The sequence below is a fragment of the Rhamphochromis sp. 'chilingali' genome (genome assembly GCF_963969265.1).
Source record: "Rhamphochromis sp. 'chilingali' genome assembly, chromosome: 18".
In the NCBI taxonomy this organism is placed as follows: Eukaryota; Metazoa; Chordata; class Actinopteri; order Cichliformes; family Cichlidae; genus Rhamphochromis; species Rhamphochromis sp. 'chilingali'.
The window spans coordinates 30,315,618-30,330,178 of record NC_137945.1 but is presented as its reverse complement, the minus strand read 5'-3'; the positions used below and the strand labels follow the sequence as shown (position 1 = coordinate 30,330,178).

Here is a 14,561-nt window from a genome sequence, read left to right as displayed (position 1 = left end):
ACTGTAACGGACCAGATTTATTAACCCTCTGTGTCATATCAAACACCTCACTGGGTCTTAAAAAGTTACAGCCAGGATTTACTAAAAAGGCATAGCGTCAATTTTGCAACTGGAATTTCAGTTATAGAGCACAAAATATTATTAGGAGAAAATTTAAAGGAATCACATAAATATGATTTTCTACGGCCTGCAGCACACAAGTCACGACACTGAAAAAAGCTAATCTAATTTTGTGTGCGTTCATTTATTTGAAATGATAAGGACTGCAAGAAGAGGGGTGATGTAATGTAAATATGACACATACATACATTTTTCATCATATGGGCATTCAGTTACAATATGGATGTCATTTTAAAAGACAGCACAGAATGTAAATGCTGTGCTTAGCCTTTTGGTTATCAACTACTAATTAAAAGTGTAACGAAAACACTCACAAACAACTTTGCTCATTTATGACCCACAAATTTGCACTGTTCTTAGCCATTACTGAAATGAGCTCGTTATCGTTACTTATTTATTTAAATATATAAATTCGTTTTTTCATTTGTTGGCACATTTAATTGCAATTGCAACCTCATGCCAATTTTTTTTCCAGCTTCAAGCTTCAAAATATTTCAAATTTCAAAACCAAAACACTTGAACTGTACTGACCTGGGTCCTGAGACTGCCAAGCAACTGTGAAGCCACCGGCACTGACAGAGTGGTCAGAGCGAAACCAAAAGTACAGAGAATTATGGGAGCTGAAGAGCTCTGCAGGGCTATTTTGGCCACAGTATTTTCCGATCATGTAAGCTGAAGCACTCTCCCCGTCGTGAATCTGAAGGAAGTCAAAGTTGCAGTTGGCACTGTTCTCCAGATCAAAGAATGGAAAGGTAATGCGCAGGATCTAGAAGAAAAGACAGAAATAAATGACTAATTAGTAAACATTAGTAAGGGCCAAAGATGTGTAAGCATTTAACACATTTCATTGCACCACCATATTTACTACCACCTCACAAACCCAAATCATGAAAATACGAAATAAAACAGAACAAAACAAACAAAAAAAGTTTTTTTTGTCTAGAATTTCAATTTGAGAGGAACAGGAACACACCTTGTTTGCATCAGTGTGGATCACCCATGCACAGCTGACCTCGTGATCATATTCATCGTGACCTGGGGTGTTAGGATAACTGAAGGAACCAGCAGGGCCAGTCAGGTACCCTCCACATACTGCAACACACATTCACACTGGTTTTTAACCTTGATAACGTCCTTGGGAGAGAAGCTAGCTTGCATGCTGCTGAAGTTTGAAATCATCTTTACTGGTTTGCGATCATGTTTCTTAAGCTTTAACCACACACCATTTTAAAGGACAAGTCATGTTAACGTAGTTTGAAGCGTAAAGCTACGATTTATCTGTGTAATAATAAAAAACAAAATAATCCACTCTAGTTCTATTTCTGTAATATAAAGTGATTATTGAGTCACTCGGCCACAGACAGATGATGAATAATTGTATTTCTGCACTTTGCAGCTTATTTTCTATGCTCCCGGCGTTTTCCTCTCCGTGTCACATTCACTCTCCTCTCCTCATCTGTTTTCAGTTTATCCACACCCTCTCAGCCCATCCTTCCCATTACCTTGCTGAGGAGTCTGACAGAACTCGCCAGTCCACTGGGTGGTGCAAGTACACGTGAAACCATTAATGCCATCGGTACACGTTCCTCCATTCTGACAGGGATTGCTTGAGCATTCATTGATATTCTGGTCACAGTTCACGCCTTCCCAGCCAGAGTTGCAGTTGCAGATGTAGCCAGGATTTGAGGTGATGTCCTGTGGTAGCACAGGTTTTATGTTTGCAAACGGATTTGTCTTTGTTTTCATATCAAGGATTTATTAGGCATTCAAAGATTCATTCAGTAAATATAAAAACACATTTCAAATAAATATGACACATCAAAAAAAATTAAAAAAAATCGCTCGTGGTACATTTTATTTCACTATAGAGCTAGAGGAGCCTGGTATCTGAAGGCTCTGGCTCACATTCTACTTTTAAAAACTCTAGGAACCAAAAATACAGTGCACCTGGAAAACATTCACACGTTTTGTCATGTCACAGCCTTATTCCAAAATCGATTCAATTTATTTATTGTTATATACTATTTATTATTTTTATATTTTTAAAACTGTTTTCCAGGCTAAACAAAGATTTTCTAAATAAGTGCAACACCTTCTCCTCTCCAGATTATGGGTTGTCTGTTTTAAGGTGCGTGTTTGTGAGTAATACTAGACAGTCGAGCATCTCTCACTTGTTGCCTCCTTTTTCAGAGGAGCCACAGTATCCAGAGAGGACGTAATGCTATTAAGAAAATAATCAACCTCTGTGCGATGAAAGTTTAGGCAGCTGCTCTGCACTGTGGTGGCATGTGGTCCTGAACAAGATCACTGCCTTAAACTTAGTTACATTCTCAGAAAGACAATTTATTCTGCAGTGCTGTATAGTCTATTATTATAAAAATAAATCCTGATCAATAACAGAACCTGGTCTGACAAAAGAGGGGTTTCAGTTTCTATACCATATGTGAATATCCAGAGTGTGATTAGGACAATGAATGGGATCATTTATGTTTTGAAAGAAGCCAACTGGGTATAATAAAATGCAGTGCTGAGACTGTCATTTTCAACATCTCCATGGATGATAAATCACCCAGAATAGTTATTTCACTTTTTTAATTTTCCAGTGAGAAAGATTGCATCTTCTCCTCTGCATGTGCTTTGAGGATTCAGACTCAAGGTCATGATTCATTTATTTATTTAAATCCTGTCCTGTCTGGCAGCTTCTGCAATCAGAATTATGATATGAATGCATGTTGTGCCAAACATATTTTGCTTTTCCAAGACACATCTCGGCTATATCAGCATGCCCATCCCGGCAGGAGAAGAAGCGAGGCCATAGATTGGGCACTCACGGCAAGGGGGTGGGAGTCCCAGAGAACCCCGCTAGAGCCCAGCCACCCTGGTGCAAGCTGAGATCAGGGTCTCAGGGCCCCAGCCACCCTACATGGCAAGGCAGCCAAAGAGGGCACAGACCCCCAGACCCCAGAAGAGTCATGCTCCCCAGTCAGGAGACTGAACCCACCACCACAAGCAGCCCAGGCACACCCCAGTCACCCACCGCCACCAACTGAGGCAGAGACCCAGATACTCCAAAAAGGCAACCGCAGTTCTCCAGCCTCCAGGGAGCCAACAGACCCCAGTAGTCCCAGAGATCGCCTGATGATTCATTTGAACTAACATATTAATCCTGCTGTAACTAGGTCTGGGCAAAGCAGAGTGACTATGTTAATCATTTATGAAACAATTTACTAACAGGAACTTAGAAGTGAGAAACTTACTGTTAAATAGTTCACATTTAGTTGATTTACTGTTAGGTGTAGTTAAGGGCATTATTACAATATTCTTTTATTATGAAATGTTCTACTTAATTTGTTTTTTGCTGATTTTTGGTTTGTTTTTGAGGGTCTGGGAGCAAACAGTCTCTATGGAGATGGGGGGTTTGGGGATGACAGGAGGAGTGAAGCTACAGGGAGTCATATAAGACTCCACAGAAGTGTTGTTTACAGACAGAATTCTTTTCCTAATTTTTACTCCAGTACACATGCGCATGCACACACTCACCACACACTGTCCATTGACACAGGGGTTGTTTGTCTGACAGATGTTGCTGGTTTGGGTGCAACCAGTTGGTCCATATCCATTGCCTATGTAGCCTGGTGGGCAGGTACAGACTGGGAGACTTGATCCTGGTGGATGCAAGAGATTTGAATAGAAAGGGGTTTGATCAGACTTGGTGACTACTGATGATGTTTGGGGAATCAGATGAGCAGATGCATACATAACTCTTAATTGAGCAAAATTTCAGGAAGAAGTACAGAAAGAAGAAATAAATAGTACTTATTTCATTCTTTCAGTAGTAAGTAGGTATTATTTGCTCATGCTTCATTCTTATTTGGTTGACATACAAAGCAATAGCTTCTTTTCTTGTCTTTTCTTACCAGGGCTGGAACTGCAGGTGGCTAATGGGTAACAGCCTCCATTGTTAGTATCACAGATGTTAGACTGTGTGCATGCTTTCCCATCTCCTTCATAGCCTGCAAAAACAGAGGAGTTATTTGTGAGTTATCAGTGCAAATGACACTTTGTGCCCTCAGACTGTGGCTTTCACATCTGATGAGCCACAGTCAGTCACCCAGCTATTTGACTAAGTAACAAAAATATTTCTATTTTTAACAGACAAGAGTTACAAAGAGTTTTTACAGCCAGATACTCAACATGCAGTAATAAACAATTTTTCACAGCTATAATATTTACATTTTAAAGAATTAGAGTTTAAATTAGTGATGGGATTTCCGGCTCTTTTTAGAGAACCGGCTCTTTCGGCTCGACTTGCTAAAAAGTGCCGGCTCTTTTGGCTCCCAACCGGCTCTTCAGGTTGTTTTGTTGCTTTAATTAATTTATTATTAACAACAATATAAAATTATGCACAAAAGGAATTACTAATGTAAAAAGACGTGGTTTTATTTATATATGCTTATATATAAAAATATACAGTGATCCCTGCACGTACAAACCCCGAAGCACGTACAAACTCCAAAACACATTTCTAGCGTTAACTGAACTTCGAAAGCAGAGCTACTAGATCACTTAAATTACACAATTGAAAGCATGAAAGCATATGTGTATTGTTTGTGTATTTATACACAAGCACTCATATATAGTCAAATAATTTAAAAAAATGTTCATTTACCTGTTACTACCACACACCAAGTCCAATCGTTGGTACTTCCTGGCTTGTGTAGCCACTAGGTAACAAAAGCTCAACACTGCCCCCTAGCATCCTGGAGCACTTCTGTTGTGTTTTGTCCGTGTTTTGGGGTTTGTACTGCTTTGTCTCTAGCGGCCACCATAAATATACTTTTATTTATTCACTCCACATAAAATGTAATAAGTAAATAGAGCGCTTTGAGTACTCCGTGAGAGTAGAAAAGCGCTATATAAGAATCAGTCCATTTAAATCATATAATACAAAATCAACTATTTACATTTCAACTTTTAACTATTTAAATTTTCAGCTTTTTCCTTTTAAACAAATTTAAAGTGAAACAACACAAAACACTGCAAACCACAACACAATTAAATATAAATAAAAATATGAAAACAAAAAGAAGATGCACATTCTCTGTCATATGGACCTGCATGAATAAACTTTCTGAATCCTTTATCATTCGCAACTGAAAATAGTTGTGGATGATTACTATACCTTTCTAATGTGACGTTGTTGTCCCTGGCTCTCTTTCTCTCTCTTTCCCTCCACTCTGTTCCTGTGCTACTGTGAGTGTAACTAACTCCCCCCTCTTCCCAGCGCAAAGCACAAGGCTCGCACGCGGAGTGAAGCGGGGAAGAAAGTGCGAGAGAGAGAGAGAAAGCAAAAAAACAACCCACGGCTGCCAATAAGGAGCCTGCTGGCGTCGTTTACTTCAAAGAGTCGGCTCTAAGAGCCATTTCGTTCGCGACCGACACATCACTAGTTTAAATATCCAGAGTTCCATTGCACTTTGCATTAAAAATGAAACTAAATTAGTTTTTTCTACACCACATATCTTGTAAATGTTTCTCTCACAGCTACAGTATTGTGTACTTTGTGCTATGGTATGTTATGTAGTATCTTGGACCAGGTGGTGTCAGGCTATGTGGTGATTCAAAATGTTTTATTGAAAAGCGCAGCTTTTTACTTGGGTTAAGTACACCAGCAATTTCAGGGATTAAGTGGAGCCAAGCCGTAGAAGCTATAGGTAATCTTCCTGCACATATGCGTGACATTCAGTATTGTTCTCTGCTGAGTTACCTGGAGGACAGGGACCGCAGTGAAAAGAGCCCATGGTGTTCAAGCACTGAACCATTGGAGTAGTGGAGCAGCCGCCATTATTGGTCAAACATTCATCCACATCCTGACAGCTATAACCATTTCCTTGCCAGCCTAACCATGTCAGAGAAAATGAGAGGAAAAATCTTAAATCTATTTATATGCACAAATCTCAACAACTCATTAGCAAACTGGGATAGCACAAGATGCAAAATGCTATTTAACTTTACAAGTTTTAAAACAAATCTTGGAACATCATTTCTAATTACTCGTAAAAATCTCATAAAAAATACATTTTACTGATAATAGCACATAATAAACATATTAAATGTTTAACTGAGACATTTTACTACTTCATGAAAAATATTAACTAAGTCTGAATTTAATGGCACATAACTCATAAAAGTTGGGATGTCATATGACTGTGTACAGGCAGAGTTTCTCAGAAGTAAAGCTGGGCAGAGGCACACCACTCTGCCAAAAAACAAAACAAAACTGTGTCTATGAATTGTGCAAAATTTTCAGATTGCTCTTGAACTGAAATTTGTGAAGATTTTGAACATCTCATCATCTACATTACATGTTATCATCAAAATATTTCTGGAAAAATCTCTTTGTGCAAGGGACAGAGCTAAAAAGGTTCTTCAGGGAATCACGTTTTACTGCATTAAAAACAGGCGTGAGTCTGTCACAGGAATCACTGTATGAGATCGGGAACACTTTCAGAAACAAATGTCTGTGAACACAGTTTGCTGTGTCATCCATAGATGCAGGTTAAAGCTCTGTTATGCAAAAAAAGAAATCCTGTAATGCAGTCGTCTTCTCTGAGTCAAAGCTCATTTGCAATGGACTTGGCTAAAGTAGAAAACTGTTCTGTTGTGCTAAATCAAACAATACATCAAAACAAACAAAAAATCCAACAAAGAAGATCTAGGCCTCTTGACAGGTAGAATCACAAACCAGAGAACAGTCCAGTATCTGCTATTCCCATTTTCCATTAGTTTATGAACTGTTGTTAAAATACAGTGGAATGCTGCACAGTGGTAAAAATGTTTCAACTTTTTGATACGTGTTGCTGCCATCAAATTACATATTTTTGCATGAAATAGTAAAATGTCTTCATTTCATCCATTCATCCATTTCTGATATAGGATTGTAATAACCTGACAAGTGTCAACTGTAAATAAACCATAGTAAGTGACAACAACAACAAAAAAACATCAAATGGCTTAATTAGTGCTTAACACTTGTGTGGTATAAAGCCATCACTGCAAAGAATAGTATTAAAAGCTAAAGCTCTGAACAAAGAGTTACACTAATTGTTTTAGCATCAATTGTCTCTCCTGTCTCCAAATGCTCATTTAGAACTGGCTATACTATGGCTTGTTATGTTATTAAGCACTACCAGAGGGACAGGCTCCACAATAGAAGGATCCCTGGGTGTTGTAGCAAGGAACAGCTGGGTTGGTTGAACAAGGCTTGTTGGGAAGGTTACATTCATCAACATCAGCCACACACGCTGGGTTCCCAGCTGGAGCTTCCCACCCACTCTCACAAATGCACTGGTATTTAGGCTGTTAATTAGCAAAAGTCAGTGAGAACACTTAACAACAACAGATTGATTGATAGATAGATAGATAGATAGATAGATAGATAGATAGATAGATAGATAGATAGATAGATAGATAGATAGATAGATAGATAGATAGATAGATAGATAGATAGATAGATAGATAGATAGATAGATAGATAGATAGATAGATAGATAGATAGATAGATAGATAGATAGATAGATAGATATCTTAGGGTAAGCGAGTAGTTACCTGTCCAGCTATGACTCGATCTGCATCAATGCATAAGCCATGTACACACAAGTCACTGCCTGCGTTCCTGCAGTCATCGTAACGCATCATACAGAGAGTCCCATGCCATTCTGGAGGACAGCTGCAACTGCATACAAAGAGGAGCATGATCATATGGGGTATGTTTTCTACTGACTGGGCATCAGGCTAAAACCTGAATGGTCAGATTCCACAAAACTGATCAGAAATGCTTACAGTGCAAAAGAATGACAACCCAAAATGCACTGAAAAAGCAATCCAAGACCTTTTCACGGGAAATGGCCAAGTGAGTCACTTGATCGCTACCCAGTACAGCATGCTGTTAAGTTATCGAAGACAAGCAGTGACTGAAGGTGGCTGCTGTAAAGGCCTGGCAGAGCATCAGAAACAACTTTTGTTGATGTTCATGGGTTCTAGACTTTAGTCTCTGGATTTTCATTCAAGTGTTAAAAAAATCGTAATTATTTCATTCCAAATTCACTGTCAAGGTGTACAGAGGTAGAATTACAAAAACTTTCTTTGTCCACTGTTTGTAAAGCTAGCTGTGTGTTACAAGCTAAGGACACACTATACTGGACCTCTGCTGTCTAATCTTACATATACACAATACTAATACAAAGTGGGTACCATGAGTGCATCTGGCATTCATACTTTACACTGCTTGATAAATACACATTACTTTGTTTTCTTATTGAATCATAATGGCATCAAGGTTTCTTTAAAAAATGGAAATCCTTCAGGATGTGGAGGAGAAAGTCTTATGGATCAAAAGATAGATAAGAAAAGACACGAGGTGACATAAGCCAGCATAATGTAAAGCACTCATAGAATTAGTAAGTAAAAAGAGCAAGGCATAAGACTTACGTGAATGATCCAGCAGTGTTAACACAGGTTGCCCCATTCTGACAGCCTTGTGACGTTCCTGAATAGACCTGACATTCATTTACATCTGTTGCACAGTTAGGACCCTAACACACAGACACACAAACACATACAGAGAGAGAGAGAGACAAGAGAAAACATGGGTTTATCAAAATATAATGCAGGAAAACAAGGACCCAACGAAAAGGAACGCAGTAAAGTCTTATACTAAAACAGTACTGGGATTAAAAGTTCGAGGTTTCTGGGTATTATTTTATTTAGTAATATCACACCCACGTATTAATCCATCCATTCTCTTCTGCACATCCATATCAGGGTTGCAGACAGACAGCCATTCACCCTTCACATTCACACCTAAGAGCAATTTAGAATAATCACTTAACCTAACCCCACTTACTGCATGTCATTGGAGCGTGCAGGCATGCAGACACAGGGAGAACATGCAAACTTTACACAGAAAGGTCCATCCACACAGTGGACTCGAACCAGGGACTTTTTTTGCTGCGAGGCAACAGTCCTAACCGCCGACTTTGGTAAATGTCTACAATCCATAAATAACAACCTGTAAAAGTTATGAAGAATATGAAGAACAATACTGAACTCACCCCCCAGTTGCCGGGACATATACAGTGATATGAGTTTAATAAGTTGAGACATGTTCCTCCATTCTGACAGGGATTACTGCTGCAAGACACCCTCTGCACTGTCTGCAAGGGGAAACAAGGGAAGACATGATATCTTAGGTATGGTAAACAGATTAAGCCATGACCATCAACTTCAATAGAAGTTCTTGACTTTTTCTGACTCACCTCTTCAAGTGTGACCACTTTATTCTCAAGTGTTGAAACCTGACAAGAAAGAAAAGAGGCAGTGTAAATATGTTTGATGACAATGGCTACATTTTTCATTATAAGCACTTCACTTTACTGAATCAAAATTATTCATGGGTTAGGGTAAAATAAAAGGAATGAAGTGAGCATAAGTAACACGACCAGTAGTAAATAAGTTAATGGCAATATTAAAAATGATTTTATTTACCACCAGGAACTATCTTTGTCCTACCTTGGTATCAAGCTGGTTTAGCTTGTTGGTGATATCAGGAGGGACGGCTCCTCCGTGAGATTTAATGTCGTCAATGTCATCTTTGTTGGTTTTAATCTGCATTTAGAAAGTCCATAACAGACGGTTCAGTGTTAAAAAGCTTTAAAGGAGGGGTCTAAAACATGATTTGATTCTTTTTAGTCATATTGCATTTGTGATTAAATTTATCAGATAAGAATAAAGTAAATGGGGTAAAAAAGAAACTATTCATATGTTTGCATTTTTAGATTAGCTTAATAAACTAAATATATTTTAGATTTTTAAATATTTTTGGTCTCCATTCACCTGGCTGCCATTCAAATAAAAAGTTAACTTAAGAATTTACTTCCCATCATCATCACTATCCTGAAAATTATTTAAAAAAGGCTAAAGCTTTTATTTATGCAATAAAAGATTTCACCATCCACCTAATGTACGGTCATATGAAAAAAATACTGCATGAACATTTGTTGCAAACGTTTACAATAATCATGTGTGTTTGTGTTTTTAGCCTTTTAAGGCCTACTCTGGACTTATACTTGAGTATATTTCAGATCTTCTGTGGCCTGTCATAATGTCAGGTCCTTAGCCAAGGCTCTTTTAATTATTTTATACATGCATTTAATTTGCCTGTTTTTGAATTTATGCTGCTAGTCCCCTTTTGCCTTTATCGTTTCTCAAATGTTTTCAGGCTGCTTGTTTTCTACCTTGTCTTGTAAAGCACTTTGCAAATTTGTCTGTTGTTGTTTGTTGTTGTTTAGAAAAAGCTTTTACCAATTTAACTATATTATAGGGTTATTACACCTGTTTTTAGGTTTTACTTCCATATTTATTTTTATCAACTATAAAATCCTTGGGAGTAACAAAGGCTTGACATGCAGTCATGCTGCAGTTGACATGCAAATGTGTGAAAGTACTCTCCAGGAAGCAACATCATCTAATTATCAGAACATGTTTATTACTTTGAAAGAAGTTGTAATGGTGGTATGTTGGAGCAGCAGTTTATCGGCAGCTGAGAGGAAGAGGTTGGATAAACTCATCAGGAAGGCCAGCTCTGTTCTGGGATGCACCCTGGACCCAGTACAGGTGGTGTGAGACAGAAGGACTCTGGCCAAAATAACATCTCTGATGGACAGAGTCTCCCACCCCATGCATGTAGATGTTGCTGAACTGCAGAGCTCCTTCGGTGACAGACTGCTGCATCCTCGATGCATGAAGGAGCGTTTCCGCAGGTCCTTCCTCCCTGAGGCTGTCAGACTGTACAATCACAACTGCTCCCAACAAACACAGATGTTTACATCAATGCTGTAACTGCAATAAGTTAATTAACCGATTCGCACTACAACCTGGTTTGCCTCTTACCTGTAGTTATTTTTATTTCATTTAATAACTGTACAGTACTCTGTTTATAGTAACCATTGTCCTTAATGTAAATATGTAAGAAAAATTGTGTATGTTTCTGTTCTGTGTCCTGTGTACTGTTTGTTTGTATATGTGTCTTTTTGGCTGCTGTTACAACCAAATTTCCCCTTGTGGGACAATTAAAGGATTATTCTATTCTATTCTATTCTATTCTATTCTAATAATAATATGTGTCAACACATTAATATGATTGCCAAAAATGTATGAAATTTGATTACCATTTGATATTTTTAGGCTCACATAAACATGTCTTCATTTTACACACAAACTGAAAGGGGAGAATTATAAATCATAGTATTTGAGTATTAGTTTTCCAGGTATAGATAGGGTTCCTCCTGCAATCCTGATAAGGATAAGCATGGAGATTATAGCTGTGTGTCTGTCAGACTGTCTGTGTTTATTTATGTCATATATAAAATGATGAAGTGAAATAAATTGAAAATAAACAACGACATCTAGCCCACCTTCTGCCCAAGAACCAAACATATCTGCACCCTAATTACAGTAGTCATAATACAGCATCTTAATTTAGAAATCTTTGAGCTATAACTCAAAAATGTTCCTCCCCAAACATAAACAAAAAAAACATTCATTTTATCTATATTAGCCTTAGCACCTACTCATAAAACTATTCATCATAAAAATGTTGAAAAATTTAATGCCGTACTGACTCAAATGTATCTAGCCCTGAGCTTTGGTCTTGCTTTGTTGGCTTCCTAACTTGTTAATGATTCACAGTGTCATATGATGAGCAGCAGTGTTTGGTCATTAAAAGGTGATGAGATATAATTACATACTTCCAAAAGTCAGAGAGAATTTATTGGGCTGAGAAATCAGAAAAATTGCTTTATTGTTCCAGTACGAGTGGCAGTACAAACATTTGTTTTAACTACTAGATTGAAACAAAAGAACCAAAGTAATTAGTGACTGGATAAGACAGTGAACTGTTATCTGTGTGGGAGCATACGTGTCTGCTAGGAATGGAAAAAATTACATATTATAAACATTATTAATTTTAATTAAGTAATTTGTTATTTTTTATTCACTTTGTTAGGATGCCATTCACTAATAATGTGACATGACCTTTGCTTCTGTTTTTGAGGCTGTCCCTGGGTGTTTCAAAATGTGGATGTTATATACCATAACCATCACAATCGTTGTGCCTTAAGTCACTTACTATCATTGAAATGACCATCGCACGGAGGCAGTGATCTTGTAAAATAACAAAAGAAGAATATTTGCTGCTGGTAAAAGAAAGCTTACTTGACTCAAAAGTTGGGTGAGGTCTTCATCTCCCACTTTAACCCGGCCTGACGCTGAGGTCTGGAAACGGATTTCTTTATTGTCACCAGTTGTGAAGACAAGGTGACCATTATCTGACACCATGGAAGGCCTAAAGATTCAAATGTCCAAAATTCCATTTCATATTTAGGTCGGTAAAGGCGATGGTTAAAAAAATGGGGTCGACTTATACTATTACAAATACATTTATTCTCTTAGAATCAAAGCTTAAGACAAATGTGATCATATGCATAACATGGCATCTTAATGACATGAAATATTCAAAGAAAAGCGTAAAAAAAAAAAAAAATTTTATAAACACCAACTCACTGGTCATTGCTAATCTTCCTTTGGCTTCCTTGTTGTGCTGGGTCATTCAGCTCTCCTTGCAATCCCACCAGAAGGAATACAAGTGCGTAGTATAGCCGCAGTGTCCCTGCCATGGAAAATGGATGTGATGCATGGACACCCTCAGCAACTCTACTGGGGTTTTACATGCTGCCACACTCTAATGCTCACTGCCAAGACTTTGACCTGACAGTACAGCCATAAAGTACATCTCAATTTGCCCCAAATGGTTAACTATAGTTTATTTATTGTGGTTTATTATGGTTTAACTATGGTTTATTGTTAAAAAGAATGTCACTCACATGATTTTAAGAAATAAGTAACCCATTTCAGGTGACATTATGTGCATAGCGTAAATTTGCAGATCTCAGACATGGTTAACGTTAAACAAAGACTGTTTTCATACAAGATTTTTATATCTTTATTAATGAACCTTCCATGCTTCGACCATGATTAAATTATGGCAAATTAATTTAGAATTCTAAAACTCATATTGCATGTTTATGAAAAAATGTTCCCACCTGAAAGTCTCAGAGCCTCGGTTGATTTTGCCATAAAGATGCATTTCTTTATGTTTATAATATGAACATTGTCAAAGTTACAGGCATCTGAAGTACATTGGGTGTAAGAGTTGGTTTTTTTTAATGTGTGCATTTTTTCCAACATTGTTAAGGGGGGGGGGGGGGAGATTTCTGGTAACTTACTGGACAAAATATCGAAGGCTGCATTCTGGGTACCTGCAAATCAACAAATCATTGAGTAATTGTGATAGATGGCTGCTCAAAACAGTTAATTGCATATGAAAAGCCTCCTTTACATTTTGAAAGGCTCATCTAGCTGTGATTCATGATAGCTTTCCAATACTGTAACAATAGTAGTACAACGCAAAACATGATGAGCCAATATTGGTAGTTACATAAAAGATAACTCACATGAGTGTGACATGAGTGACTAAAACATTTGGACAGCTTCAACTTTGTGCACTCATTCCTTCCTCTATCTATCCATCCATCTAATATTTCCAAAAAATATTCTGTTGTTCTTGTTGTTGTGGGCGCAGGAACTTTAAAGTGATTAATATTTCTGCTGTATATGTTAAAAAATTTTGCTCATTTGAAGTAATTTATATTGTCCAGCATCATATTCTGTAGAGCAAATGTTTGTGGTGGCTTTCCTGAGAGAACCACATCTATGAAAAAGTCAGCTCAGAAAAAATCATCAGCTCAGAAACACAGACCTACACCTGGATTTATTTAAATAATAAAATATATAAGTAACAACAAAATCCGCTGAATTAAAAGGCTTGAGCGGTGAGTGACATAATTAACCGTCACTCTCTAATGAAAAGCTGGTTAAACATATTAGATGCTGCTGAGATTGCACCTGTTCAACTTGCCTGATTTATTAGAACAGACATAGTGAGAGCTACTGCCTCAGCTCTTCCTTCAGTTTACCTGCGCAAACCACTAGAAAAAAAGCTACTGGCCTGTCAGCTTGCTCGACTCCGATCATTGCTAAGGACACACGGCATTAAAGGGATAGCTACAGACTCCAACGAGATTGAATCCGCCGACTGCGGCCACAAGATGGCGGTAATGTAACGTCCAGATGTTATTTGGCAAGGGAGGCGCTTCATGACAGGGCTGTCGGAGACTGAAGGAGAATTACTTTTGTATGTTTTAGTTGATGTGCATTTTTAGATTTGACTGTCCTAAGAGAATGTCGGTGCTTCAGATCATCTAAGCCATAGGTGTCAAACTCTGGCCCGCGGGGCAAATTTGGCCCACAGCCTAATTACATTT

General features: G+C 37.9%; 1 protein-coding gene across 1 annotated transcript in view; it reads right to left on the bottom strand.

The window, feature by feature from the left end:
- Positions 1–9,792, bottom strand: part of cubn (cubilin (intrinsic factor-cobalamin receptor)) — a gene marked incomplete at its 5' end in the record, with an annotated part of 82,341 nt that extends 72,549 nt beyond the window's left edge. The window contains 12 exons of the mRNA XM_080865089.1: positions 652–886; positions 1,094–1,212; positions 1,623–1,815; positions 3,661–3,785; positions 4,038–4,133; positions 5,888–6,019; positions 7,311–7,479; positions 7,729–7,855; positions 8,611–8,714; positions 9,234–9,335; positions 9,438–9,476; positions 9,691–9,792. Of these exons, the coding sequence (XP_080721215.1) occupies positions 652–886; positions 1,094–1,212; positions 1,623–1,815; positions 3,661–3,785; positions 4,038–4,133; positions 5,888–6,019; positions 7,311–7,479; positions 7,729–7,855; positions 8,611–8,714; positions 9,234–9,335; positions 9,438–9,476; positions 9,691–9,792 (1,543 nt within the window). The remainder of the gene's footprint in view (positions 1–651; positions 887–1,093; positions 1,213–1,622; positions 1,816–3,660; positions 3,786–4,037; positions 4,134–5,887; positions 6,020–7,310; positions 7,480–7,728; positions 7,856–8,610; positions 8,715–9,233; positions 9,336–9,437; positions 9,477–9,690) is intronic.
- Positions 9,793–14,561: the final 4,769 nt, after the last annotated feature.